We start from the raw sequence: 27459 nt of genomic DNA, 5'->3' as shown, positions 1-27459 counted from the left end.
CCACCTTTTCCTCCAGGCCTTGGGGCGAAGGTTATAGACACTTCCCTCTGGGGTCCTTGTGGGCCTTCTCCCCCGTCACTCACGCCGAGCTCCTTGGTTTGGGGTCTTGTTTCAGAGACTGGATCGGGACAGCTCTGAAACCATCTTGAACAGCTCTGGAACCATCAGCTCACGTAGCAGAGCTCCCCACCTTGACATTGTGTCCTGCTGACACACTGTTTCTCCGGCCTCTGTGACCTCAGTGGGGGAGCCACACGGTAGCCTCCGCTCCTAACTCTGGGCCTCGCCCCTTGCCTACTGGCCCTGCTCACCTGTTGGCCTTTTCCTCCCCAGATCACACAGGAGGCCGGGGAGTTCATGATCACGTTTCCCTACGGCTACCACGCCGGATTCAATCACGGCTTCAACTGTGCAGAATCTACCAATTTCGCCACTCTGCGGTGGATCGATTATGGCAAGGTGGCCACTCAGGTGAGCTCCGGCAGAACCGCGGGAAGGGTCCCGATGGGGGTCGGCCACTGCCAGCCCGCCCCTGGGTCCCGGGCCTGCGTGGCCTCTGCTTAGACTTGGCGGGGGGCCTGGTCTCTCCACCAGCATCTGATTCTGGGATCCTCAGTGAACTCATCCCCAGGATGTTCCTCAGCCAGAACGAGCCGGGAGGAGGCATAGAGCCTGCGACCTGCAGCCAGGGACCAACCTTCCCCACCAGACCCTGCTCTCTGGGCCCGAGGGCTTCCTGGTGTCTGGTTTGTTTATGGCGATCACTGGCGGACAAGAGGACTCCTCTGGTTCTTTTCCTGGGAAAAGGAGGGCCTCGCTTTGAGGCAGCAAGAAGGGGCTGTCGGTGGGAACAGGCTTGCACCAAGGGCCTTCCTCCCAGGACTGCCACTGTGGCCCTGGGCCCCTGTCACAGCCTTCCCAGAAGGTGATGCGCTCCTCCTGTCAGACTGGCTCAGGCTTTGGCCCAGGGTTTCGGCCCATGGGCCTCTCTCTACTGCAGATAGGTCCAGTTACGGGTATCTCTCTGGTGCTGGGGCACGTGGAACAGGAGTTCTCCCTCCAGCTGGGCCAGCGTGATGTGAAAGCGGGGTGCTTCCTGCCAGCCTCCCAAGTTGGAGCCTGGGGTTCCTCCGAGGAATCGCTTGGCCAGTTCCAAGTCAGTGCACTGGACCAGGGCAGTCGGAGGATTTCTTGCAAGACCCAGCAGTGGTGACCCCCATAGGGATCATCATGGAGGCCGCTGGCCACGTGTGGGGTCGTGGCCTTGAGCTGTGGGTGTAACACATGCCACGTCTAAGGCTCGGTGCGTCACCAAGGACGTGAAATATCGCCACAGATAAGTGGTTCGTGCGGGTTATGTAGCCAATGTGTTTGCATAGTTCGGGTTAAACCAAATACGTCATTAAAGTGAGCGTCTCTTGTTTGTTTTCACATTTCGAGCGTGGAGACGGGACTGAAGCTCGCGCAGTTGGCTTGTGTCCTGCTGCTGGTGGGCAGCGCAGGTCTGGACGGAGGGGCTCACCTTTTATGTTTCTAACTACCCAGTTCTCCAGCTACGCTGTGTCAGCACAGTTCAGAACAGGAACCGGGCTTTGCAGGACAGACTGGAGGGGCACTCAGGGGTGGGAGTGCTGGGGTGGTTCTCCCGGGGGGGCCGTCTTTGGCAGAGACGCCAGGCTTCGCTGAAAGAGAAGGGGCAGGAATACCAGAACTTTTTCTTTGGACCTGAAGGAACGATGGGCTGTCCCAGAGTGTGTGGTTTTGTTCACGTGACCGTGGGGGCACTGGGGACGGTGAGACAGCGCGCAGAGAATTCCACGGGGCCCGTGTGCGTGCCGAGGGTGGGAGCTGCGATTGAGTTGTAAGCTCTGGACAGGATCGCAGACCTGTCCTGGAGGTGCCGTCGGCGCCGGAACTGCACTGGGGCCGGCAGGGACTGCCCAGATAGTAAAAGCAATTTGGGGTTCAGCCATGTGTTCACAAACAAGTGACATTTGGGAAGTGCTGCCTTAGATTGGGCCTCCGCGCTTACATCGCCGGGCGGCGTAGCGTGAAATTACTGCGCGAGTGGCATGCAGTGCTCCGCGCCAGCCGGGTCTGGGCCGGTGGCCAGGCCCCGTGCCGGGCTACCTCGCAGAGCCACCCCAGCCGCCCCGACCCCCGGGGCAGGAAGGCACGGGATTCAGCGGGAGTGACCGTTGGCCATGGGGCGTCCATCCGTGTAGTCCTGGAGGGCGGCCCGCAGGCTTTTCGGTGGTGGGACCAGGGCGACGATTTCTGCCTCTCGCTAGCAGTGCTGCCTCATAAGCCGTCCAGGCCGGACACGCAGTGAAGGGGCCTGGCCTCGCGGATGACAGCTGAGGCGTGTCCGAGGCAGGCCTGGGAGGGGTGGGGAGATGGTTCGGGTTAGGGAATTCTCAGGGACCTGCTGGGTCCTTGGCCGTGTGTTAGGGAATGGCCACTGGGGTCGGAGAGGATCCCAGGATGCTTCACCTGAGCAAGGGCTTCTCTCTGCCGGCCCCCGCTGCCCACCCCCTTCTGTGCCGGGGCCGGTTCCTCCGCGCACCTTCCTCAGGACCCAGGGAGAGTGTTTCTGCTTTCCAGGTTTTTAAATTTATTTTTTACATTTGTTTATTTGAGAGAGTACCAGCATGGGGGAGGGTCAGGGGATGAAGCAGGCGCCTGACATGGGACTCGATCCCAGGACCCCAGGATCATGACCTGAGCCGAAGGCACATGCGTAACCGACTGAGCCACCCAGGCGCCCCAACCACTTTGCAGATCTTAGAGACTTTCAGCTTGGCTCTTCACCGTCTTCAGGCTCTTCAGGCTCCGCTGTGCCCCTTGCCCCTTTTTCAGTCACACTCCCTCTGGGCTGGCCCATTTGCCAAATTCTTGCACTTGGCCAGCCTCCAAGTTTCAGGTGTTCGTGTTCTTTGTCCTTCTAGAGCAGGGTCAGCAGATGGGGGCCCACCGGCCACGTTCGGCAGGCTGTCTTCGTGTGGTCCACAACCTGAGAATGATTTTTTTTTTTTTTAAAGATTTTATTTATTTATCAGAGAGAGAGGGAGAAAGCGAGCACAGGCAGACAGAGAGGCAGGCAGAGGCAGAGGGAGAAGCAGGCTCCCTGCTGAGCAAGGAGCCCGATGTGGGACTCGATCCCAGGACGCTGGGATCATGACCTGAGCCGAAGGCAGCTGCTTAACCAACTGAGCCACCCAGGCGTCCCGAGAATGATTTTTTTTTATAAAAATTTTATTTATTTATTTGACAGACAGAGATCACAAGCAGGCAGAGAGGCAGGCAGAGAGAGAGAGGAGGAAGCAGGCTCCCCGCCGAGCAGAGAGCCCGATGCGGGACTCGATCCCAGGACCCTGAGATCATGACCCGAGCCGAAGGCAGCGGCTTAACCACTGAGCCACCCAGGCGCCCCTTATTTTTATATTTTTAAAGAGCTGTGCAAAAAAAAATCCCAAGAAGAACATGCAACATGTCACTTAAAATGAAACTCGGGGTTCTTGTTCATAAATAAAGTTTTATTGGCACACGGCCATACCTGTTCATTGACAAAGTGTCTTTGTCTGCATTTTCCTGCAGCAGCGGCCTTGGGTACCTGTTCCAGAGACCGCCTGGCCTGCAGAGCTGAACACACTTGTGTTTTTGTCGTGGCAGGGCAAGTGGGCTGCCGCTGACCTGGGGCACCGATGGCACGGGCAGGCTCGGGCGCTAGCCCTGGCTTAGCACCCAGGGTCTGCTCTCTGGCCTGGGCTTCCCTAGCACCCCCTGCCCCCTGCCGCCAGCGCAGGGCTGAGCCGCCCTGGTTTCACGGCCGAGCTGAGCTGACGTGTATTCTGGTGGTTGCTCTTTTCCGTGGTTCTCCTTTCCGAGCCGCTTCGCTGGCATTAACCTTAGTGAGCCGTCAGTGTGCAAGAGAAGCACGCCGCTGCCCGGGCCCTCCCAGGCCTGCACTGAGGTGGGACGAGCAGGAAGACGCTGCCTCTTTCTTTGTCCCTGACTCCTGCCACAGTTTCTGGATCCCACAGCCCCGTCACCGGGGCACAGCAGCAGATGAAAACCCTTGCTTCCCGATGTCGGTCTCCTGGGCCAGCCCTGGGCCTCCATCTGGAGCAGGGATGGATGGCGGGAGATCGCCCCCAGGGTTTTACATAATTAGGGAGAAGCCAGCTGGGGGATGGGGGGAGCGGAGACGCAAGTGCCCAAGGGTCAAGGCTGGGACTCCTGGGAGGGGCAGTGATTACAGGGACATGGTGGGGGGGACTTCCTGCCGGCTCCACCCCACAGCAGGGGAGGGGAGCCCCGCAGTTTGAGTGACATACATGTAACCCCACTCCACACGTGTGCAGGGTCGGGGGGTGCCCAGACGGTGGATGTTAGCTCTGTGGGGTGCAGTTGGGTTCCTTACAAACTTATGGTCTCAATACGTTTCTGTCTTCTTTATGCAACTTTTTTTTTCTTACGAGCAAGTGTAGCTTTTCAGGGGAGGGAGAAGTGATCATCCTTGCCCTTCCTGCTGGGGGCTTCCTCCGTGAATGCCCTGCAGCCCCTTCGAGGTAGAAGGTTCTGGTTGCTGTTGCCCATGGTAGGGTGGTTTTTTTGGTTTGTTTTAGAAACAGGAATGAAAAACCAAATGAGCCAGCAGGCCCAAACCGGGTCTCTCCAGCCCGGCTTTGGTTCTCCCCCGCCACGTGGGGAGCAAGGGTTGCTCCAGGTCACATGCAGACTCAGTCACCCAAGTGCTGCGGAGCACCTGCTGTGTGCCTCGGAAGCACCAGGAGTGAGCTGGGCCCACAGGGAGAGGGTGAGGGGTGGGGTGGGGTGCGGGGGCCCAGGGACCCTAGGAAGCTACAGGGCATGGTGCAGAGCAGGTGTGGGGCCAGCCCAGCCCCAGGTCACTTGCTGCTGCTGCTTCGTTTTAAGCACCGGCTTTTCTCCGCTCCACCCCTCTCCTTTCCTGTGTCTCTCCCTCCCTCCCTCTCCCTGCTGCCAGGTGACCCTGAACTTTGTGACCTCGGGAGGGCAGGAGAGGTCAAGTAACTGCCAAGGTCATGGTGGCAGGGGCCCAGAACGTTCACACCCTACTTGTTTCCCTCATCCCGCTGGGAGGCAGGAGCCCATCGACGGTTCTGGAGCATACCCGCCCCAGTCCCACCCGGGGCTGTCTGTCCAGGCTGGCGGCCGCCTCCTGGTGGGGGGTCCAGGGCTAGACTGGGGTGGTGGGAGTTGCTTCCTGAGGCCTATGCTCCATTTCCGAGAACAGAAGTTCCTGTGCTCACACAGGTGGTCTTTGTGGTGGGATTACAGTCAGGGAGATCAGAGGGATGCGCCAGAGAAAGGAAACGTGCGCGCACCACCCTTTCTTGGTGTGAACTTGAAGTTGCCCTACAAGGCTGCACGCTGCGTTGGATTAGCTCTGCACAATCCCGGCTGCTTCCGTGGTGGGTGGCGCTGGGCAAAGCCAGACCAGGGGCTCTTTTCCTCATCTAGTGGTGCCGACATCTCAGGCTCCTCCACAAGGCAGGTGCAGAAGTTGACTGCGGATTAAACAGAGCGAAAGAGAATTAAAGCCCCATTTGCTGGGCCAGGAGCCCGGGTGCACTTAACTGATTTTCTGCCGGCTGTCTGGGCCGCCGCCTGCCGAGATCTTTGCTTTCCTGGGAACTTACCACCACCACCCCCCGACCCCAGAGGCATCTGGCAGGGAGGGGCCTTCTGCCAAGTGTGGAAGAGGGGAGAGGGCTCTTGGCCCCCCAGATGCCCAGCATACCGGGTGAGGCCTTTGTTCCTGTAAAATGGGAACCGAAGTGTTCAGATCGTGTGCCTTCTGTTTTGGGAAGCAATGACCCAGGAGCCCAGGTGGAGGTGGCAGCAGGCAGGGAGCCGCAGCCCAGCCAGGCTGGAGGTCCGGCCGTGCACCTGCCCCCGCCTCGCCGGGCTTGGGATTTACGCGCTCAGCAGCCAGGTGCTTGGGGCTCGCGGCAGATTGCTGTGTGAAGTGTGTTTGCCCCTCACTCCTTCCTGTGGCTCTGTCCTTAGCCTTGCCTGCGGGCCATCACAGCCACACAGTAGCTCCCGAGGGCCCCCAGGCTGTCGGCCTTCCCGTGGATTCCACTGCATGTGGTGTCCTCCTCTCTGGCCTTTGTGAGAGTCGTGGGAGTGCTCGTGTAGGCGCCTGGCACCGAGCACCTAGAGCCTGCTTCATATTATCGCGCTCGCCATTGCCGTCTGTGCGGAACGGGAGGTGGGAGGGCCCGGGCTGCAGACGGGCAGGACCATCCGGGCCGTCCTGGTGGGCCCCAGAGAGGACAGCGACACATGGAGGAGGCTTCCTTCATGGAGAAAGGGGAGGAGGGTGATGCTGGAGCCCGGGCCTCCTGGGGGCTGCATCGGGCTGGGTCCCAGGCCAGGGACCTTGGCCGCCTGGCTGGCTGTGGGATCTGCAGGGGGGAGGTGGTGGGGGCAGCCCGCAGTCAAGGGCTGAGGGGAGCCCTGGGAGCCGTGCGCCTAATCGTTTTGTTTATGAAGCGCTTCTGAGAGCTTCCAGTGGATTTCCTAATGAACTGGTTTGTTCTGTCTCTCGCTGCAGCGCTGGTAATTACCGCAGAAATGGGGGGCCGTGGTGTCTGTGAGCCATCACGAGTGCATGTGGGCTCCTCGGCTGGGTTTCTGCCCCCGTCGGGGGTGTTTAACGCTTTGTGGGCCCAAGTGCCTGCTGGTCTGATTGTTCTGGGAAGAGGCCCGTTGGTCGCTGGCCATGCCGGACGTCTGCTCTGGTGCTGCCAGGCGGAGGGTGGCATGCGGCTTTGGACCTGTCGCTCTGCAGTGGCTGCTCCACTGTTGGAGCTCCCTGCAGGGGCTGTCTGGGGTTCAGATGGCTGTGGGTCCTGCCGTGACGTGTCCACCTTCCCTGTGACCGGTATTGGCCTTCAGGGTGTCCATGCCCTCTGTGTCCCAGCACAGATCAGAGCACAAGCGGCCGGTTGGGAATGCTCGTTGGGAGTGGGACCCAGAGCAGGGTATCTTGGCCTGGGGCCCCTCAGAGGTCTGAGTGCGTGCCCGATAGATGCGGGTGGAGTGTGTGCAGCACCATGAACCTTCACTCCATGCCCCTGCCAGGGCCGTCCCTGCCCGATTTCCAGCAGAATGGAGTTGTCTTGTCCTCAGCAGGGTGCTTGGGGGACTGGGGCGTCTGCTGGCTTTGTGCTCTCCCCAGGGTAGCCTGACTCTAGTTATTGCCTCTGCCAAACGGCCGTGCTGTGCTAGGGTGGTCGGTGACCGACACTGGGCATCGTCTGTGGTGTCCGTTCCTGCAGGTGAGCCCTGACAGTTCTCGTGGCTGGGAAGACACAGGGGGGAAGGCTGAGTGGTTTTGTGAAAAATCACAATCCACATTTTAAAGAGCGTGGCCTGGCACCCATGGCAGGGGGTAAAGAGAGCTGAACAAAAAGAACAGGAGCCTCTTGTTCTCCAGAAACATGGGGGTTGTGGCTGTTAGCAGAGTCAGCTGAGGGAGGCGAAGTTAGGGGTTCGCTCAAGCCATAATGGTATTAATTTTAGGGTATAGAGGATCCTTGGGCATGTAGAAGATTGAAAACAATCTGAGCCTACACATGCGATGAACCAGCTGGATGTTGGAATACTATTCAGCCACGAAAAAGGGTGAATGGCTCCTTGAGTTCTCAGGTGGGGCATTCCCCAAAAAGGTGTCCTGGAGAAAAGGCAGGGTGTAAACAGTGGTTGTGGGCCATCATCTGTCTGACAGGAAAAGGCCATCTGTGTTTGTTGGTTTGTGGAGAACATTCTAGAAGGAGATACAGGCAGGGGGAGCAGCAGGTCCTCTGGAGGGGCCCCTGCACTCCCTCTGGTCCTCCCAGGGTTGTACTCCATGAAGTGCTGGTAGACCCTGGAAGTCTCTTCTGAGCTCCGTCTGTGTGTGCCTTGGGGTCTCCCTGCATCTGGGGAGCAGCTGCTAGCAAGACGGGAGCTCTCATACTCCAGCGGGGTCCACCAGGTTCTGGAAATTGGAGGCATTTGGGTCCCACGTGTCAGCTGGGGGAGGTCAAGCTCTGTGGAAGATGTGTGTTTGCTGCCCGTGGACCCCCCCCACCCCGAGCCTGATGGTGCATAGCCCCCGGAAGCAGCCTTGAGAGGTCTTGTTTGAAGTCCAGCCCACAGAGCGCCGTCCAGGCTTGGAGGCAGAGGGGGGTGCTGCCCCCAGCTGGGCCAGGGCTCCCGAAGCCGAGGAGCCACGGTGGCCTCAAGGTCCGGTAGGCCAGGTTGCGGAGGTGTGAGTGGCGGGCTTAGCTGGGGAGCTCAGTGCCTGGGAGGGCTCTCTTTTTGCTGCATGGTGTTCAAGGAAGGTCTGGCTTTCAGTGTTTTTTATCTTGCTTTACAAGAGTGCCCTGTTTTATATGTTTTTGGTCATTTTGTGGGGGCTTGTGATGGCTGGGAAAGGGTAATTCTTCAGAAGTTGAGAACAAAGCGCCAGACCTTCCAATCAGACGCAGAGAAACCCTTCTGTTGCCTTCCTGTCTCCTGCTGGACGAGCCGGGCGGGGAGGGGCTGGAGAATTAGGAGGCAGCGGTCTTGTTGTATGATCGGAAATGCGCCGACGCTGACTGGTCTGCCAGCCGCTGGCTGGGAGCTTTGCCTGCGTGATCTCATTTAAAATCCTCGACAGCATGAGGCTGCTCCCCTTCCCCTAGAAAGGTTTATCGTAGTGACTTCCCACATCCCCTCCCGTCCCTGTCCCCGTAGGCAAGGCTTGGCGCCAGCCTCCCGAGAAAAATGCGGGGGGCGCGTTTCTGAGCCTGTGCGTTGAAGCTTTCTTTGCATTTAGCAAAAATGCTTGCGGAGGAGACCCCAGATCCGCGGGACAGACGCCAGTGTGCTCGGTGGCTGAATGAGTCCTGGGCGGTAATGGGGAGCAGGGGGGCTCATGGGGCGCCCAATCTCAGAGGATCCATGGATCTGTTGCCGCCTGCCCCCTGCTGACTCGGACCCGAGTCGGCCCTCCCGTGTGGTTGGAACATCCCGTGAGCAGTGCTTTGCACAGTGAGGGCCATGGGATGCTAGTAAAGGAGATCCTCCAAGATGTATTGGGCGTTAATACTGATTGCTATGAAAAGGTTGAGTTTTTTTGTTTGGTTTGGGTTTTTTTGCTTTTTTTTTTTTTTAAGATTTTATTTATTTTTTTGATAGAGATCACAAGTAGGCAGAGAGGCAGGCAGAGAGAGCAGGGGAAGCAGGCTCCCTCCCTGCTGAGCAGAGAGCCCGATGCTCGATCCCAGGACCCTGAGATCATGACCTGAGCTGAAGGCAGAGGCTTAACCCTCTGAGTCACCCAGGCGCCCCTGGTTTTTTTTTTTGCTTTAAAGCCTAGGGAGGGAGAGGTGGAGTCAAGCGGCAGCCTTCGGTCTTCGTCTTGCGGGGGGGCCCTTGTGGAAGTCAGGTCTCGTGTTGGTGGTCTGGGAGTCCCCGCTGCCAGGTATCCTGAGTGCTGGGAGCCCACGTGCTGGTCCGGCTCCGTGCGCCCTCTGAGCCTGCCCTCTGCCCCGGGGGGCCCTGAGCCAGCCGCTTCGAGCCTGACGACATCCCAGTTTCTACTTTTTCATGCTTGGGAAAGAAGGAACCTATTTGTCTCTGCTTGGGGCCCCTGTGCTTGATAACCAGAGGCAAACCTCTGCGCTATCCTGTTTTCTCATTCTCCTCGGTCTGAGCGGCAGGTCCTGGGAGACACATGCACGCATGTCGGGCTGTTTGATACGTCAGTCTTCCGATCTGCGGTGACAGGCTCTCTGCTCCCAGGTCGGCACTCAGATTAGGCCCAGCGCCCCTCAACTCCACGGTCGTAGCTCTTGTCATTTGTCATCTGGAAGTGACATGAGTGCTTCTCGTTGAGCCTCTGGCTGGCGCTCTCAAGATCCCCGGCCTCTGGTGCAGTTCTGTGACAGGAGTGAGCCACCGGGGGCCACAGAGGCCTGGGCAGGTGTGACAGGAGGCTCGGTGTTGGGGGGGCCCGGCTGGGCTCCTGCCCCCGCTCTCTCTCCTCTCCCCGCCCTCCCCTTCCCTCTCCTCTTGGCCTGTTGCCATCGGAGTCCTCAGGGCCCCTGGTGAGCGAGTTCCTGGGTGGGCGAGGAGGCGTCCTGCTGCCGGCCCTCCCCCAGCTGCCTGTCCGGTCAAAGGCAGCAGGACATGAGCGGCAGGACGAGGAGAGCGTGCCGGAGGGGGCAGGGGAGGGCTGCGTGGGTCTCTTGTCCCCTGATGCCACCAAGGGGAGGGCCGCTGCAGGGCAGGACCAGCGTGAACGACGCCGCCTCCATTCAGCCCCGCCAGCCGAGAGCACAGGAAAATAGTAGACACGTGGGAGAGGGGACCCTCTTGGAGCTCCAAGCCTGAGACCCTTTTGCTCTGGTTTTGTGTGGCTTTATAGGGGCCCAGTCTGATCTCAGTCCCTTTCTTTTTACTCACCCGCACGCTTAGGAAGTCACGGGCCCTTTCCGCCTGCACACCCTCCAGGCCAGAGAGCGTGGGGATCCGCTGTGCGGGCCATCGGTCAGGGAAGCCGCGCCTGGGACCCCCCGGGACGTATTCCTCGGCTGTGGACAGAGTGTAACCCCTTGCGGGTGTAGCATCCTGAGACTGACAGAAGAGGCCGCCGCCCGCACACCCACCCCGCGGTGGAGGGCACACCCCGCACCACGCAGGGCTGTGTTCCTTTCCTCTTCTGCTGGAGGCGCAGGTGCAGGGCTTCCGAGTAAACCGGCTGCCCCGGGGCCTGACCCCGTCACTCCATAGGTGTCATTTCAGAGACCTCTGCTTGCGCTCCTCCGTGTGTGACTACCTGATTTCGTAAAACCAGAAACACCAGGCGGTTCCGAGCAAGGAGAGGACGATCAGTGGCTGAGGGCTAGGAGCCGGCGTCTCCGCTAGGAGGGGACCCGAAGCCCCCTGAGAGCATGGGGTTGGTCCTGTCCAGCCCTGGGTACTCTTTGAGGCTGGGCGTCGGTCCCAGCCTGGTAAAGGGCAGGTGGCCCAGGCCTTCTGAGGTCCTTTTGGGCTCCAGGAAGCACCTTTCCGTGGAGAATGGCCAGCTCGGGCTGCAGGTATGGGGGAGAGCTGGCCTCGGGTCCGGCCTCTGTGCTTCCTGGCCCTTGGTGAGAGCTGGATTCTGGAAGTGGCTGGAGGTGGGGTGTGCAGCCTGCCGTGCTCAATCAAGAAGAGGACAGTGCGGGGTATGCACAAGGGTACCTGTCCCCGGCAGCTCAGGCTGCTGCAGCAAAGGAACTGGGTGGCTTGTAAACAGGAGGGCATAGCCCTCCACGGTTCCAGGGCTGGACATCTGAGACGTGGGTGCCAGGGGGACTGGGCTCTGGTGAGAGCCCCCTGGCGGGTTGCGGACGGCTGCCGGCCCGCCATGTCCTTGCAGGAGCGGGGAGAGGACTTGGTTTAAGTGTCTCTACCTCCCGACAGTCCCATCTTCAAGTGTAGGCACATCAGGGGTTAGGGCTTGACCTGGGGACGTGGGGGGCCACAGCCCAATCCCCAGCACATTTGCAGGGGCTCATACCGTTCAGCGGGGTCGGCCTGTGGCACGCACCCCGCCGAGGTCCTTAGGCCTCAGGCCACCCTGTGGAAATCATTCTGCTCCTCTGACCAAGGCTCACCAAACTTTCTGTGAACGTTCGTGAGTGTGCAGGCCACGCGCGGTCTGTGGAACCGCTCTGGCAGCTGTGGCAGCACCGGCACTGCAGTGGCTGTGGCCACGTGCCAATAAAACCTTATTTACAGAGGGGCGGCGGGCTGCGTTTGGCCCGCTTTCTGTCACGTGGCCATCTTTCACTTAAAGGGACGCACCTGCCCAATAAAGAGATTTAGGAAAGTAAGTGGCACAAAAATGGTTTGGCCCCACAGTTGGTGTCTGATGAAGGGGCTTGGCCTTTTCCTAAAGATTCTTGTTCACGACGGGGCCTGACTGTACTTGTGAGCGTGCGTGTTCTATTTCCTGAGGTCGCAGGTCTGTCCTTGTGAGCGTGCGTGTTCTATTTCCTGAGGTCGCAGGTCTGTCCCCAGGACATTTCTGTCATTTCCCCAGTGTCCAGGACCGAGGGTTAGCAGCAGCGCTCGGCGCCGTGGTGCGGATCTGCCCATGGCCGTCAAACAGCCTGCTTATGGTTCCTCCTGGGCGTGTGTGGTCTCGTTGGTACCGAAGGGGAGGCCGGCTCTGTCCGGGCTTACCCCTTCCTCGGGTGAGGTCACTGGGAGGAGACGCTTGCCTCAGTGACAGGAAGGCCAGCGGCCGCGCCTCCCACTCCAACCGGGCTGGCAGCTGGGGGCCTCGCCGGGCTGGTGGGCAGCTGTGGGGGGGCGTTGCTTCCCTCTCTGCTGTCCCTCCGACAGCACAGGTTTTGCCTGAATTGAGGGGTGCACCCCTGAACGCAATGTGCCAACTAAGGAAATTGGCGTGGACAGCTCCTGGGGCCACCTGTCAAGGGATCTTTGAGGTGTACTTTGCAGGGCCATCGGCCCCACTGGACAGAAGCATTGTCCAGGAAGCAGTTTCTGCTCACAAGAGGGGAGGGCGGTAGCCTCCTATACCCGGCCCCAACTATGCTGCTTCGCTGCTGGCGGCCGATGGTACCGGGGAACTGGCGAGGGGCCGCAGGGGCTGGGCCATGTCCACAGACGGGTGAGTCCGGAACCAGCGGTGAGGGCCGAGAGCTGTGGGGAAGGGGCCCGTGCTGAGGGTGGGAGGCAGGCTGGGGGGAGGGGTGTCCCCTCCTGACAGTGCAGCCCTCCCCGCCTCCCCTCCCCGCAACCCGCTCCCTGCCTCTCGCCTTTACTTCCTCCTCTGTTCCCACACGGCCCTGCCCGGCACTAGTGGGACCACCAGCCGCCCCGCCTTGGCTGATGGGGGCAGGACAGGTGCCACTTGGCGCCGTCGTGACTGAGCCTCGCTCAGAGCGGAACCCCGCACGCGGTTCTGGCAGCTGGGGTCTGTGTGCCCTGGGGGCGGCTCGGGGGCCCCCTGACCTCCTCCCCCACGTTTGTGCCCATTTCTCATCAGAAACTAAGGACACAGCCAGCCCCCTTTGAGAGTACTCCGTGAGTGCGGCGGGCGCTGACGGGGGTGGGGGATGGCTGTGAACTTGGGGAGCTGGTGCGAGAGCGGCAGAAACTGTCAGCTCGAGTGACTCCAGCAGAGCCTTGAAAACGCCTGTCTCCGCAGGCTTGGTGTGACAGGGGAATGAAAACAAATAGTGCGACCTGCTGACCTGCTGGCCATCCTGAGGAGCCTGCTGTGAGCCCCTCCCGCCGCCTGCTCTGAGCCCCCTTCCGCGCCAGCCCCCCGCAGCTTGGAGCCTCCTCACGCTGGCCCAGCCAGCCGCCAAGAGACAGCAGCCTGTGATGTCCCCGGTCACAGGGGAGCTGGTGCTGAGGGCTGGGCTATTGGGGGGTCTGCTTGGGCCCGGGAGGAGAGGCTCCGTCTTTCTGTCGGCCTCAGCACCCTAACCCCACCAGCTGGCAGTAGACAGAGCCAATAGGTCCATGGCACCTGCCGTCCCCTCACCCCAGCTCAGCTGCTCCGCCGTGTCCCGAACTCCAGCAGCTGTCGCTCCCGTCCCCCGGACCCACTGCTTGCTCCCTGGGTGCCGGGGCTGCTCCAGAATCCTCCCCCCGGACCGCAGCCCCACCACAGCCAGAGCCTGTGGACCGGGAGTGTGGCTCCGCCCGGCGGCTCTGTCCCCGCCGGCCAGCAGGGCTCGGGCCAGGTTCCAGGCCTCCCTACAGTGCTCCGATGAGCACATCCACGCGCCCCCCGCATCAGAGTGCACACAGGTGCTTTTTTTAATTACTCAAGGAAAAGCAATTGCACAGCCACTTCATACAAATCCCTTAAGCCGCTGTCAATGGGGACTCTGGGGAGGCCACGGCCGGGCCAGGAAGCTGAAACCCGGGCACCATCTGTGCTCCCGCCACTCCGAAGCCAAATTACCCCGCCAGCCTTTCTCTCCTGCGCAAGTTTTCATTAAATGAATTGCGTTTGCTGGGAATCACTTGTCCATAAATATTCCCTCCTGCTCGGTGGCGTGGTCAGGTTATCGTGGTCTCCAAGCCCGAGCTCCCTCTCCAGCTCCCGCGGGGTGGGTAGCCCGGGAGTGGGGGTGGGAGCTGCGGCTGCGGGACATTACTCAGGACACTTCTCAGAGCCCCTCCCACAGCCCTGCCGTGCCCACCTCACACGGGGGTCCTCCATGGTCCCCCTTTCCGGGGCAGATGGGGCAGACGTGGAAAGGCCTGTCAGGGCAGGGAGCACAGTTGCTGGCGTGGTTACATCTTTTCCTTCTTGCTGTTTCCATTAAGAAAGTGACAGTGACAGCGACACAGTTGTAAAGGAGAGTGAGACGCGTGCTTAAAATGGAAACATGTTTTAAGCTATGGTTTTGGAAATGGGCTTCTTCTAAGTCTGTTTATTTGACAGGGAGGCAGAAAGAGGGCCTGAGAATGTTCTGAACAGGCCAGCGTTCAAGGTTGGAGCTGCGGGGACCTCAGCTCAGGTGTCCCCAGGCCTGTCCCTGAAGGGTCACTGCTGGGAGGCCTCTGGGCAGCACTCACAGGACAGCATGTCCTGGGGATACGTGTCCCCATAAGGAGGCAAGGACTTTGTGCATTTTAGGCAAAGGTAGGAGGGCACCCCGGGGCCAAGACAACCTCCTGGGGTCCCTGAGGCCACCTGCTTCCAAGTGCTTTAATCCTCCAGAGTCTAGACCAGTCTGCAAACAGGCCCTGGGCAGAATCGGACCCTTCATCTGTTTTTGTGCATTAGTTTTACTGGTACACTATTTGCTCCCGTATTGTCTGTGGGGATTCTGAGCCCCAGCCGCGGAGCTGGGAGGTTGTGCTGAGACCGGGCCGCTCACAAAGCTAAAAGTACTCACTGCCGGGCCCTTTATGCCCGTTCCGCGCCAGACGAGCTTCCCCGCAGTTTCTCTCCCTTTCTGCAGCGGGATGATTTTCCAGGCCCCGGTGTCGTCCGCGGGTAGGTCAGGGGACCAGGGCTGCCTGAGTTCTTCCTGCTGATGGAGCGCTGGCTTCCCGACTGGAGCCCAGCTTCTGGAATCTTTAGCTGGCTTTTCTGACCCACGACTTCCAGAGGTGCCTCCAGGGTCCCTGGGACACCTGTGTGCCTCCTGCAAGGTGCCCGGCGTTGGGGGCCGCCGAGGTGCAATGGCCTGGAGGAGGGGCTCCAGGACGTGTGGGCCTGCGGGAGCTGTTCAGGGCACAAGAGGGACGGGCCTAGACAGCAGAGTGGGGACAAGAGGGGCCCCATTTCGGTCTGTTCTCGCCGTGCTCGTTTGCCCCGTGCTCAAAGCGCCCAGACGCAGAGGACCCTGCGGTCCGAGACAGCCTCGCTCCAGGTCCCCTCGGTGCACTGTGGGTCCGGGCTTCCTCTCCCCGAACCTGTGAGGCAGCATCCGCGAGCAGGCGGGTGTGCGCCCTTGGGTGCCCCGCACCTTCTCGAAATCACTCGTTTCCTTTTTTGCTCTCAGCCTTTGGGGACTGGCTGCTCCCCCCTTCCTGACCCTTGAAATGACTGCGGTTAAGAAGCGGTCTGCGCGCATTTTGACCTCCTCAGGGGTACGTGTGTCGGGCAGATGGCAGATTTCGGTTAGAGCCGACACAGGCCGCTGGAGGTCAGACCCCTCCTGGCCTTGGGCTCCCGAGCTGCGTCCCTCTGCCTGACGACCCCCGAGTCCCCCGCAAAGGGTCTGCCATCATTTCCCCAGGCTGTATGCCGGGCCGGAGCTGTGACCCCACGGGGGTGGCCCGGAGGCTCCCACCAGAGGGCACGGCTTCGACTTGGGTCTCCACGGTCTGGAGGTAGAAGTTCTAGTAAGGGAAGAGGCCAGGGTGGGACTCAACCGGCCTCTGTCGGGCTCACTGGTCATGGGCTTAGCAGATGTTCCCTGCACCCCCGCCCCCCCTGCAGTGCACGTGCCGGAAGGACATGGTCAAGATCTCCATGGACGTGTTCGTGCGCATCCTGCAGCCGGAGCGCTACGAGCTGTGGAAGCAAGGCAAGGACCTGACCGTGCTCGACCACACCCGGCCCACGGCCCTGAGCAGCCCAGAGCTGAGCACCTGGAGCGCCTCCCGGGCCTCGCTCAAGGCCAAGCTCCTGCGCAGGTGAGTTAGCCAGGAGACTGGGCCGCTGCTTCCATGCCCCTGGCTCTGGTGGTGACCGTAAGTGACCGCTGCCCCAGCCACTCCCACGCTCCCCCTGGCTGGTGGCTGCGGGCTGTGCCCCACCTCCCTCTTCCTCCCTGCCCTCCCCACTCCTTCCCGTCCTCCCCTCCTCTTCCCTTCCTCCCCCCGCCCCTTCTTCCTCCTTTCTCTCCCCTTCCTCTCTCTCTTCCTCTTCTGTCTCTCTTACAAATGTGTTTCTCGGATCCCGACTTCCTGGAACATGGTCTGTGGGCCTGGGAGCAGGTGGTGTCTGTGTTGTCAGGGACTCGGGTCCCTTCCCATTCTGACATCACCGACTCCTGGGTGGCCAGCCCTTTGGCCCTTGGGCCACACGGTTTCCTCTCTGGGAGGATGCAGGTGGTCCCCGTCATCTTGTGACAGTCCCGGGCACAGGAGCCCTGTTTCAGCGTGGTGGGACGCTCAGGTCCTTCCTTTCTTGGCTCCGAGCGATGGCAGGTCTCATGCTGGAGCCCATGTGGTGGCCGCACCCCTGTCCTTTTGCGCTGGGGATGCTCATTTGGCGCTTCCAATATCCGGCTCTTCGGTTTGCGATTATGGCAGTGAGTGCAGAGTCTTGTCCCCCAGGGACGTCCTTGACACCGCCGTCGTGGCTCGGAGGGCCCCTCTCTGCAGCGTGGACCCCTCCTGGCTCCCGCCCTCATTGCCGGTGTGGTGGGTTGCAGGTTGCTGGGCCGCGTGCCTGGCATTGGGTCGGGGAGGAGAGGGCAAAGCGACAGCACCCTCTTGGCATGTCACCAAGGCTGTGGGGGACAGTTCTGGGCTGAGGAGGAAATCAGCTTTGTGCCAGGAAGGAGAAACAGCCGGCAGCAGTGCCCAGTGGTGCCCTGGGACCCAGAACATCAGTCCACTGGCTTTTTGCGGGAACGCCCGGGCTCTCCGGGTCTGAGGCTCACAACACCGTTCTGCTGGATTCCCTCCTGGTGCCCAAAGAACATTCTGCACATCCTCCTGAGGCCCCCGGCCGTGAGCTGGAACCTTGTGGTGTGGGTCCTGATGGCTCACAGCTGCTCGACAGCGTGAAAGCTGCTGTGGACATAAACCAGTGCGCGTGGCTGTCCCTGTAAAACTTCATTCACAGACGCTGAAAGTGCAGTTTCATATCCTCTTCCCCTGCCACCGAGTATGCTCGTTCTTGTCACTTTGTGAACCTTTCAAAAGCAACGTCGCTGTCCTTAGCCTGCGGGCGCCGTGGGATCAGGCAGCAGGTGGGTGTGAGCCTGGGGAGAGCTTTCCCTCCTGCAGCCACGCCCTCACTTGCGGCCTCGTCTTGTCCCCGCTGGCTGTGGACGGTGTCTCAGGAGGCTGGGACAGAGCCCTCCTTCGGGGAGCCCAGTTGCTGGCACTCCCACACCCTACAGGGACAAATGTCCTCGGACCCATTTCTGGAAAATACCGTCCTGCCTGGGGGGCCGTGACGGCCCAGAGCCTGCCCCCGACGGAGCTGTTCTTGCTACCCTGTGTCTGCGAATCTGCGAATCTTGGCCAGTCTCAGCCTCCCCACACGATTTCCCCACCCCCGGGGCCCCTGTCTCCGAGAATGTTCCTGAATGCTTTCCAGCCGCTCCTGACAGCTCTTGTGGAGGTGAGTCTCTTCTCTCCTGCTTTCTGTGGTTATCCGTCCTTTTGATTTTTTGATTTTCTGCTCCCCGTGCTCCTTGCGGAGAGCAGCTGCTGGGCGAGACCAGCCTTCAGCAGGGCGAGAGAGCCAGCTAGTGCAAGGCTCACTCCCAGGCCAGATGCACATTTGCATGACGGCAAGTTGATTGTGGCTCACGCCGAGTCGGTCCGTGGAGCAGGTGACCAGTAAACAGGCATCATACACCAGAAACGGACGGCATTGGAGGTGGTCTGAAGAGCCTGCCCAGAGGACAAGGGGACCCCAGCCGGCCGGCCCAGGACCTTCTCTGCCAGAGGAAGCGCCTTCTACCCTCTCCGCTTCGGCCGTCCCCTCGCTGCCGCAGCCCCCTTGTCAGACACTCTTGCTTTCTGGAGTGTTCCATCTTCATCTCTCTGACAGGAGGAGCTGTAGTAGCCAGCCAGGGGGACCGGACTACAAATCAGCCTTCTTCCCAGGGATAGCATGGAAAGTCTTTAGTATGTAAAATATGGCTATTTGCCTTCTTTTTCTTTAAAGTTAGGGGTGGGGGGTCTTTCTCAGAAAAATCCAAGCTGGACACCTGCCCTTGCCCCTCAGCCTGCGCTCGGTGACTCTTCCAAATCCCATGTGATTCTCCGGGCCAAATGGCCCCCCGCCCTGACCAGCTGTGCCAGCTCCCCGGAGCCTCTGAAGGCTCGTTTTCAGGGAGGGGCGGCTCCCCGTGAGCGTCCTTGGCTCGGGCCGGGGGTGAGTGATGATGCTGGGTCTGTCCCCAGACCAGGTCTTTCCCCTTAGCCCTGGGGACTCCAGGGCCAGGTCATCTCTGGGAGGCCACACTCGGGGCTCTGCGGGAGGTGAAGGAGCACCCCTGACCCCCACCCGTTCAGTGCCAGGAGCACCCCTAGTTGTGACACCCGCAGCTGTCCCCAGACACCGTGTGACCTCCCTGCCCAAGGCCATGGCGTTGGGGTGGCCTTCTCACCTGCCTGCTGCTCTCCTCCAAACCTCCAGTCCCCCTGCGGCCCCTTCTCCTTCTCTGGGACCTGCAGCTTCTCCTTGGTCCTTGCTCAGACCGGCTCAGCCAGGTCCCCGCCCCGCAAAAGGTTCAGTCTTCCGACAGTGCTCCCCCCGCAACGTAGCCTCAGGCAGAAGTCAGGAGTTGGCCTCTCCAGGAGGCGTGATCTGTACCCTTGTTGCCCACCTGCGGATGAATCTTCCGCACCAAAATCTGGTCGCGTGAACTGAGCCCGCCCCATGACAAAGGCCACAAAGCTGTGAACTTCCCGCTTCTTGGTGTGCGGCTTCTTGGGTCCCGAGTACCTGGCAGACCGTGCCTGGGCAGCTCAGGCCTCTGTGGGGTCTGGTGCACATCTCCGTGCTCTTCTCCCCCTGTTCGGAACAAGCAGCCCTTTTCCAGATGCACACGGGCTTTTCTTCCCAGCTCCTGTCCCTTCGCACGAGGGCTTTGAGAAACACCCCGCCTCGACCGCCCGTTCCAGCCGGTATGCGACCTGCCAGCCGCACACCAGCCCCACAGTACGCCCGAGCTGCCCCGTGCTGGCCGGGCCCAGCCGTCTGCAGACCGCAAGGTGGCGGGGGAGGGGTGCGCTCCCTCGCAGGGACCCTCCGGTCTGCGTCCCTCTGCGGCCTCTCCCAGCTCCTGCTGACCTTGACCCCCACCTGCCCCCCCGGCCGCTCTCCACACCGCCCTCTTGTCGCAGTGGAAACAGGGAGCCCGGGTCCTGCCTCCTACCCCTCCGGTGCCTGCTGACCCACAGGCGTCCTGTCTCCCCTCTCCTCGCTGTGCCTGACACCCTGAGCTAGGCTAGAGGTCATCACGTGTCTGGGCCTGCTCCTGCCAGGGGCCCCCCGGCCCTGCTCCCGAGCCCTTCCCCACAGACGTACCTCCTGGTCTCTGAGGAGTAAGCCCTGTGTCGCCGGGGCCTGCCCACCCATGGTGGCCCGCCGAATGTGTCCATTGTTCCGCCGAGAGCACGCATGACCATGAAATTTTTTTTCCGAAGGTGAAACCTTTGCCTCACCGCTCAGCTGCTTGTCTCTGCGGGGAAAGGGCAGTGCGTCCCGTGGAGCCGGCAGGGCTGGGTGGGGAGAAGGGCCTTGGGTACTGGTTCATTGGATGCAGCGGCTGGGCTGGCCCCGGGGCCTTGGCAGCCCCAGCAGCTCCCTGCGGACGCTCCCTGGGCAGCGGCCGGTCCTGTGAGCGCTGCCACCTTGGGTGCTCTGGGCCCCGGTGGTGACCAGGCTAGGGGCCCACCCGGAGCCTGCGGCCTGGGCAGGGGTCCAAGAGGAGCCCCCCATGCTGCCTCTCCTGCCGCCCGAGGTCCAAGGACACCTGCTTCCACACTGAAAACGAGCGTGGCTGTTTGGACTCAGTCCCAGCCTTTGGTTCACAGGAACTTATGGCCGTGGCCGCAGTCAAGCCTGGAGGGTCAAGTGTGTGGTTTTCTCCAGCTGCTCCTGAAACCCCACCATGACGACCACGCAGGAGTGACCCAGAACAGCAGAGGGACGGCGACGGCTGAGCCGTGTCTGCAGACTTGGACAGGAGGTGGGGGTCAAGTGGAGCCCCACCTTTGCAGCACAGAGCGGAAGCTCGGATCCGAGGGTGCGCAGATGAGGGAGCAGGCTGGCTCGGGCCGGGGACTCTGGAAAGGCCTGGGCGCCTCCAGGGCGGCGGACCAGAGGGGACTGGAGGCCAACTGTGAGGCCCAGCAGGGCTCAGCGTTCCCGCCGCCCCATCTCCAGCAGAAGATGGGGTGTGAGGCAGCATCTCCAACCAGAGAGAAGAACGCGGCCCACGAAGGAGCCTTGTGTGCTGAGCCTCCGGACACCTGGCCACCGCGGGGGTCTCTGGGGTGGGGTGCGCCTGCCGGTGAGAAGCCTGTGCTTGGGGAGAGCCGGTTCCAAATGGATGGACAGGTGGGCTGGGGTCGGCTCGAGGAGTCTCCCAGGGCCGAGAGGTCGGGTGGAGGACAGGGAGATCACGCCATAGAGGCTCCCCGGGCAACTGCGGCCTCTGCAGGGCGTTTTGGGAAGAGAAAAAAGAACATTGGCTGGGACCCAAATGCTGCATTTCCGGGTTAAAAAGTCTGGCGCCAAGGGTGAAAATGAGCCAATGCACGTGTCACTATGTGGTTTCACAACTCAGGTTAAACGGAAGGTCCCAGAAATTTCTGGAAGGAACAGCTGTGTCACATAAAGAACAAGAGACCCTAAAGGCATCAGACTTAGGCTACAAGCTAAAACAGAAAGGAAAAGGCGCTCAGAAGTCAGAGGAGAGATAATTTATAACCCAAAAGGAATTACCTAATCAAATTCCAACCTAAACGTGCAAAAGGATGAAGATCGTTCTAGACACGTAAAGCCTCCGATTTCCTGTTCTTTGTGAGGAAGCTACTGGAGAATGTGCTCCAGCCAATCAAGGGTGTCAAGTGAGAAAGACATCCTGTCGAGGGACCGGATCCTGCACAGGAGCGTCCAAGGCAGTCTCAAGGGGGCAGGCCCCTGTGTCCCCGAGGACTGCGGGACACCCTGTGTCAGAGGCTGTGAGCTTGGACATGACTGGGAAGGCCAAGTGTCTAAGACGAACCAGTTTCAACTCCAGGAGGAGCGAATGAGCAGCTCTGTCACTCACAGGTGAATGACACCTGTGGAGTCTGAAAAAGACAAGTCTGAGTGTCACCGCACTGACCGTGGTGACAGTTGCGGGGGAGAAGTGGGGAGCCTGGAGGTGGCAGGAGGGGTCACAGCCTTCCTATCTGTGCTGCTGGCGGGGCAGGGATGCCTAGAAACAAATATGAGTGGGGGAGGTGGCCCATCCGGTGCGCTGGCTGGCAGCGGGGTGCAGGGGCGCTACAGGGGGCTGCTCTGGCCGGATGTGGGACCCGGAAGTGCATGGTGGACACGTCTTCCCGCCACCCCGACAAACCGGCCGTGTTCTCCCGGCGCGTGTGCTCCCAAGACGGGTGTTTTCTTTGCGTGCTGACATTCGTCTTGCTCTCCCCGCTCTGCAGCAGGGGTGGCCTTCCACCTTGTCTGTCCGCCTGACTCCGCCCCATTCGGGGGGTCTCCACAGTAGCAGGACTGGCGGGGCTTGGGGTCTGGCCCTGCGGCTGGAGCTGCCCAGAGCTCTGAGCCCCATGGTGCTTCGGGGCCGAGGCAGGTCTGAGTTCTCTGGGACAGACAGGACTGCCCCCGGTCAGCCCCGCGCGCGGCGGGCAGCATCCGATGTGGCCTCCCGTTCCCGGGTCGGGGGCGGGGAGGAGAGAAGGGGGACTGCGGGAAACCGCGGCCAGGTGAGTAGGCGGCAGGAGGACTCCTTTCTGTTGGGTGCTGCCTGGGGCCGGTGGGGGGGGTGGTTCACTCGTGGGTACCCTGCCCCGCAGCATTCCCGGACCTGGAGAGATGCTCCTCCCCAGGCCAGGAGACAGCTGGTGACACAAGCCAGCTGCGCTCTGCTGCTGTCCCGGGGCTTGCTACCACGTGGGGCCCGCGTTCCCCAAAGTCGCTCCACGTGGAGCCCCCCGTGGCTCTGTGGTGCTGGAGAGCGTTCCCCACCTCCTGGTTCCCATGCCCCCTCCTGCCTGGCTCCTTGCCCGCGCGTTCTCCTGCCCCGCACCCCGCGCACCCCCCTGCAGTGACCTGTGCACGCCATGATGTGTGTGACGCCATGCTTCTGCCCGTGACACTCCCTGCTCCCTGCTTCCCGCCTTTCGTCATTGGAGTGGTTTGTGTGCCAACATCACCCGGGGCTTGTCAGCCTGGCCTCGCCTGGGCTCAGGGGAGATGAGCAGCGGCAGGCCAGGGGGCCCTCAAGCGAGGCAGCTGAGCAGCGAGAAGGACCAGCAGCAGTTACCGTTAGGGGACAGTTAGGGGATGCCCCCCCCCAGGAGCCGGCAGGGGCTGACATGGGAGGTGATGAGGCAACTGTCAGGCCCCCGTGTCCTGGGACAGCAGGGCTGTCGTGGGCACCCCCTGGGTGGGAGATGGCGGTCCTGGCGTTGGGAGCCATCGAGGCCTCCCCAGGCCCCCACCCGACCCCAGTCACAAGGCCCTGCTTTGCTTGGTGACCTCTTGGTCCTTGGAGGTGCGGCTGCCATAGGAACCCCCATAGGGTCTCCATGTCCAGACTGACCTCAGTGGGGCCACACGGAGAGCCCCCAGGGGGAGGGAAGCTGCAGCCAGCGCCTCTTGGCTTTGCTGACCCTCAGGGAGAAGAAAGGCTGTGGGTCGAGACGTGAGCCTGGGGTTTCACAGGGCTGTTGCCCCAACCCCTGGAGGGTGTGGGTGACGTGTCTGAGGCAGGCTTCTCCACACCCCAGCCTCCGTCCCCTCCTTGGGCAGTTCCTGAGGCTGGGCAGGGAGGCCCGGGCCGCGGCTCTGCAGGGCCATCCGGCCTGGCCGCGTTCCTTCCTTCCTCTTACCGATTCCCTGTTTGCGCTGAGAAGCCGTCGCCGAGCCTCAGGTGACTTCCCACTTGGGGCTGAAGGCCGAGGGCCACCCCCACACGCTCGCACCCCTGAGCGAGACCAGGCCCTGCTCCGGTGGCCGGCGAGTGAGGGACACGGAGCCACGGGTCCGGGCAGGTGCCCCAGGCCAGGCCCTTAGACGAGGCACCCGGGGAGTCCGCAGAAGCGCTAGAGAAAAACTCCCTGACGTTTACATTCTAGACAAATTAGTCTGAAAGAAAACAGACACTGGAGAAAGACTGAGGAGGACAGAAAGGCCAGTCTAGAAAGGAAGAAAGAGCAGCCCAGGAGGCCGGGGCCGCCGTAAGTCCACCTCGCCCCTCTGCGCAGGCCTCTCCGGCTGCCCCCTGCCTCCGCCCCCCACAGCGGCTCCGAGCCGGCGTCCCCCGTCATCCCACCTCCCAGCCATCGGCGTCTGCTCAGCCCCATGTGGCCCCTGGGCCTGTCCCCCCTCGACCTCCCCTACCCCGAGGCAGCGCCCCCCACCATCCCACCTCCCGGTCATCAGCACCCACTCAGCCCTACGTGTCCCCTCGGCCTGTCCCCCCCTCCAGCTCTCCTACCCCCAAGCCAGCACCCCCATCATCCCACGTCCTAGTCATTGGTACCCGCTCTGCCCCACACGGCCCCGAGCCTGTCCCCTCTCCAGCTCCCCTGCCCCTGAGTCAGCACCCCCCACCATCCCCCCTTCCAGCACCCGTTCAGCCCCACATGGCCCCCGTGCCTGTCCCCCTTCCACCCCCCCACCCCTGAGCCAGCCCTGCTGGCCCCGGCCCTGTGACTTTGGGGTCCCCTCTGGGGCTCTGTTCTGCCAGCTGGGTGGAGGGGCACACAGATGGGACTTCTCCCAGTCATTTGACCTCCTGTCTGATGACCGTCCCTCTCCAGGTCCCACCGGAAAAGGAGCCAGCCCAAGAAGCCCAAGCCGGAAGACCCCAAGTCGCCAGGGGAAGGGGCCACAGGGGCCACCCTCCTGGAGGAGCCCGGCAGCCTGAAGGAGGAGGCCTCGCAGGAGGCGGACCCCGAGGAGGAGGAGGAGGAGCCCCAGCCGACGCCACCGCAGGGTCGGGAGGCTGAGGCCACGGAAGGTCGGTGCTGGCTGGGGCTCCCGCATCTCTGTGGCCACAGGGTCCCTGCTTTTAAGGGTCTGATGCAGTTGCTTCCTCGGCAGGGCAGGGTGTCTCCTAAAAACGTACACTTGAGGAGGTGTTGTGAGAAGACCCTCCTTCCCCAGACACTGAAGGTGGCCTCTCCCTGCCACAGCTGCTGTGAGTGGGAGCCAGACGGGGACACTGAGAGCGGCATGCACCCCGGAGTCTGGGAGCCCCAGACCGAGCTGGCGAGGCGGGCTCCGGTGCCAGCTGTCGTCTGTGTCCCTGTGGGGAGGAGCGAGCCGGGCTGCCCCGCCATCCCACTCCCGGGGGCGCCACCCGCATCCCCCCCATCACCTCACAGCGTCTGTATCTGGGGGGACACCAGCCCTCAGCCCATGACAGGAGACGCCCGCCCCGTGGGAGGGCACCCTGCTGTTTGCGGCCGCATCAGCGGGCTGGCATTCTGGGGAGCAGGGGGACAGGGTCTCAGAAATGCCGACAGTCTGTGGCACCGCTGCTCTCGTGTTCCCCGCTGACAGCTTCGGCTGCTCTCCTGCATGCACACGGCGGGGGGCTCCCCGGGGAGAAGGGGGGCAGGCTGGATGGCAGATGACCCTGGCAGCCGCAGCTCAGGCAGAAGTCACCAGCAGGTTCTGCCCCGGTCCTCAGTCTCCCTCCTGGTGGCTGGCTGTTGGGACACGTGAGCCTGGCACGGCTCTGCCAGTCTTGCGCTGGAATCCCGCCGGGTGCATACGCTTGCCCCGTGGCTGCTGTCGGAGAGGACGTGACATCAGGGGGATCCTCCGTCCCGGGTACAGTCTGGGGCTCAGAGGAGGTGCTGCTCGGCAGATAGGAGACACGGCTTCCTCCCAGGGCTGCGACGGTTCCCGTCAGGTGTCAGCGTACAGACCTCAGTACAGATGAGGGAGCGAGGGGTCCGAAGCGGGGCGGTCAGGGGAGGCCAGGCTGCCCGACCGGAGATCGGACTGGCCGTTGGGGCACAGGAAGGATGGGGGCAGGCAGGTAGCAGAGATGGAGGCCACCGTTCTTTCCCAGCGCGGGGCGGGGCAGGGCGGGGCGGGCATCGCGACGTTCAGAGGGGGCCCTGAATGTCCCAACGCGTACGCCCAGCCAGATGGTGCACTGTTCAAGGGCACTCGAGTCTGCGGAGGCATCCGTCCCCAAGGCCTCCCAGACTGCGGGCCTCCACAACAGGACTTCGTGGCTTCCCCACTCTGGAGGCCAGAAGCCCGAGTTCTGGGGTTAGGACTTCACAATGGGAATTTGGGGTACACAGGGAGAAAGGGCTGAAGTCGGTGGAGGAAACCCCGCAGTGCCCTCCTCCGCCCCTGCTGCCCCAGGTGGGGGTGGGGTCAGCTGGGAGGCACGTGTCCAGGGGGGCACATGGTGTTCCCGAGCAATGGGCCTCTAGGCCCTGCACTCCTGTCCTGTGTGCCCTGGGACCTAAGGAATGCCCGTGATCAGACACCTGTCCCGACAGATTCAGCCAGAGCCTGGGCCATGTTGGGCAAATCGTGATTTCTCTGAGCTGGGCTCGGGGCCCAGAGTCTGGTGTCTCATCAGGTGTTTGCATTTGACCCTGGAGTCCATGGAGCCACAGGGAGAGGGAGAGGGGAACATGTGATGTGGCCTGTGGGGGGCTCTGGCCCGAGGAGTTGGGGGACTCGGCAGAGCTGGCGAGGGCCAAAGCGGTGAGTGACCTGCCCTGGCCTGGGCGGGCACCGTGGGCTGGGTTGGATGAGAGACCTCCTCCCTGATGCCAGGGCATGCGGTCAGGCTGGCGGAGGGACAGGCTGCCTGGGGGGGTAGGAAACTGGGTTTTTGCTGGACGTGGCTTTTTGCCCGAGTAGGAACAGCTCAGTGGGGCCCAGCTGGGAGCCCCAGGGGACTCCTCAGCTGAGTGGTTCAGGTGTTCACGAGCGACGAAGGTGTCCGTGGGGCTCTTCTGGGGAGCGTGGAAAGGCAACTTCCCGGCCAGTGCCGTCTCTGCTCCCCCCGAGCGGACTGGCCTGAGGCTGGCTGGGCACAGCCAGGAGAGCAGACACACTCGGGCGCGCCTGCCCGTGCTCCCTGCGCCCACCCAGCTGCTCAGCCACGGAGTCGTGCCTGCTTTTGCTCACTTAATCTTTTTTTTTTAAAGATATTTTTTATTTATTTATTTGACAGAGAGAGAGAGAGAGAGAGAGAGAGAGGTTACAAGTAGGCAGAGAGGCAGGCAGAGAGAGAGGGAGAAGCAGCCTCCCTGCCAAGCAGAGAGCCCGACGTGGGGCTCAATCCCAGGACCCTGGGATCATGACCTGAGCTGAAGGCAGAGGCTTTAACCCACTGAGCCACCCAGGTGCCCCTGCTCACTTAATCTTAATGAGTCTTTACCCAAACCTGCGGACTCTTCAGTAAAGACAACTGCCTCTCACCCACAGCCCCCACCCCCCCGCCTGGGGCTTCCCCGGCTCCTGGCTGCCTGTGCCCAGTCCCATCCTGGGGACGCCAGGGGCCTGGTCTCCCCGAGTCTCGGGATTCCTAGGGAGAGCTGCCCTGTCGAGGTCCCTTTCCCAGGGACCCGCCTTCCCCGTCTGCAGCCCCTCCCTGTCCTCCCCCCATCAGTCCCACCCTGGGGCCCTGTCAGCGCCTCGGGGCACATGGACCCCAGGGAGGGCGGGGTGCTGTCCGCTCGGGGCTGGCACACTCCCCCGTTCCAGACACGCCACCCCTGCCCCACACCAGGGCCTGGAGGAAGGAGGATTGGGGGTATGTGGCCCCTTTAGAGCAGAAGTGGTCCCTCTGGGCTGTCGGATGTGGCAGCCTCAGCCCGTGCCAAGGGCAGAAGTGTCCTCTGAGCCATCCTCCAGCCACTGGAGGGGAGGTCCCTGAATTCACTGAATAAACAAGTGCTCACAGTCAGGGGTGACGGCAGATACACGTCCGGGGCGAGTGGAAAATTTTAAAGTGCTTTTTTGGCTTCCTTTAATAC

At 61.8% G+C, this 27459-nt stretch overlaps 1 protein-coding gene across 19 annotated transcripts in view; it reads left to right on the top strand.

The window, feature by feature from the left end:
* Positions 1-27459, top strand: part of KDM4B (lysine demethylase 4B) — a gene marked incomplete at its 3' end in the record, with an annotated part of 132663 nt that overhangs the window by 86076 nt on the left and 19128 nt on the right. For 9 of the 19 annotated variants that reach the window (XM_082734987.1, XM_082735000.1, XM_082734986.1 and 6 more), the window contains 4 exons: positions 334-471; positions 16010-16206; positions 23575-23676; positions 24262-24461. In XM_082734987.1, the coding sequence (XP_082591113.1) occupies positions 334-471; positions 16010-16206; positions 23575-23676; positions 24262-24461 (637 nt within the window). Of the gene's footprint in view, positions 1-333; positions 472-16009; positions 16211-23574; positions 23677-24261; positions 24462-27459 lie in introns of those variants that run through there. The other 10 variants (XM_082734990.1, XM_082734993.1, XM_082734989.1 and 7 more) reach the window with 2 other exon arrangements.

Source organism: Mustela nivalis (genome assembly GCF_964662115.1).
Source record: "Mustela nivalis genome assembly, chromosome: 1".
Classification (NCBI taxonomy): Eukaryota; Metazoa; Chordata; class Mammalia; order Carnivora; family Mustelidae; genus Mustela; species Mustela nivalis.
The sequence above is the reverse complement of the archived record's forward strand: the minus strand, read 5'-3'. Positions and strand labels throughout refer to the sequence as shown.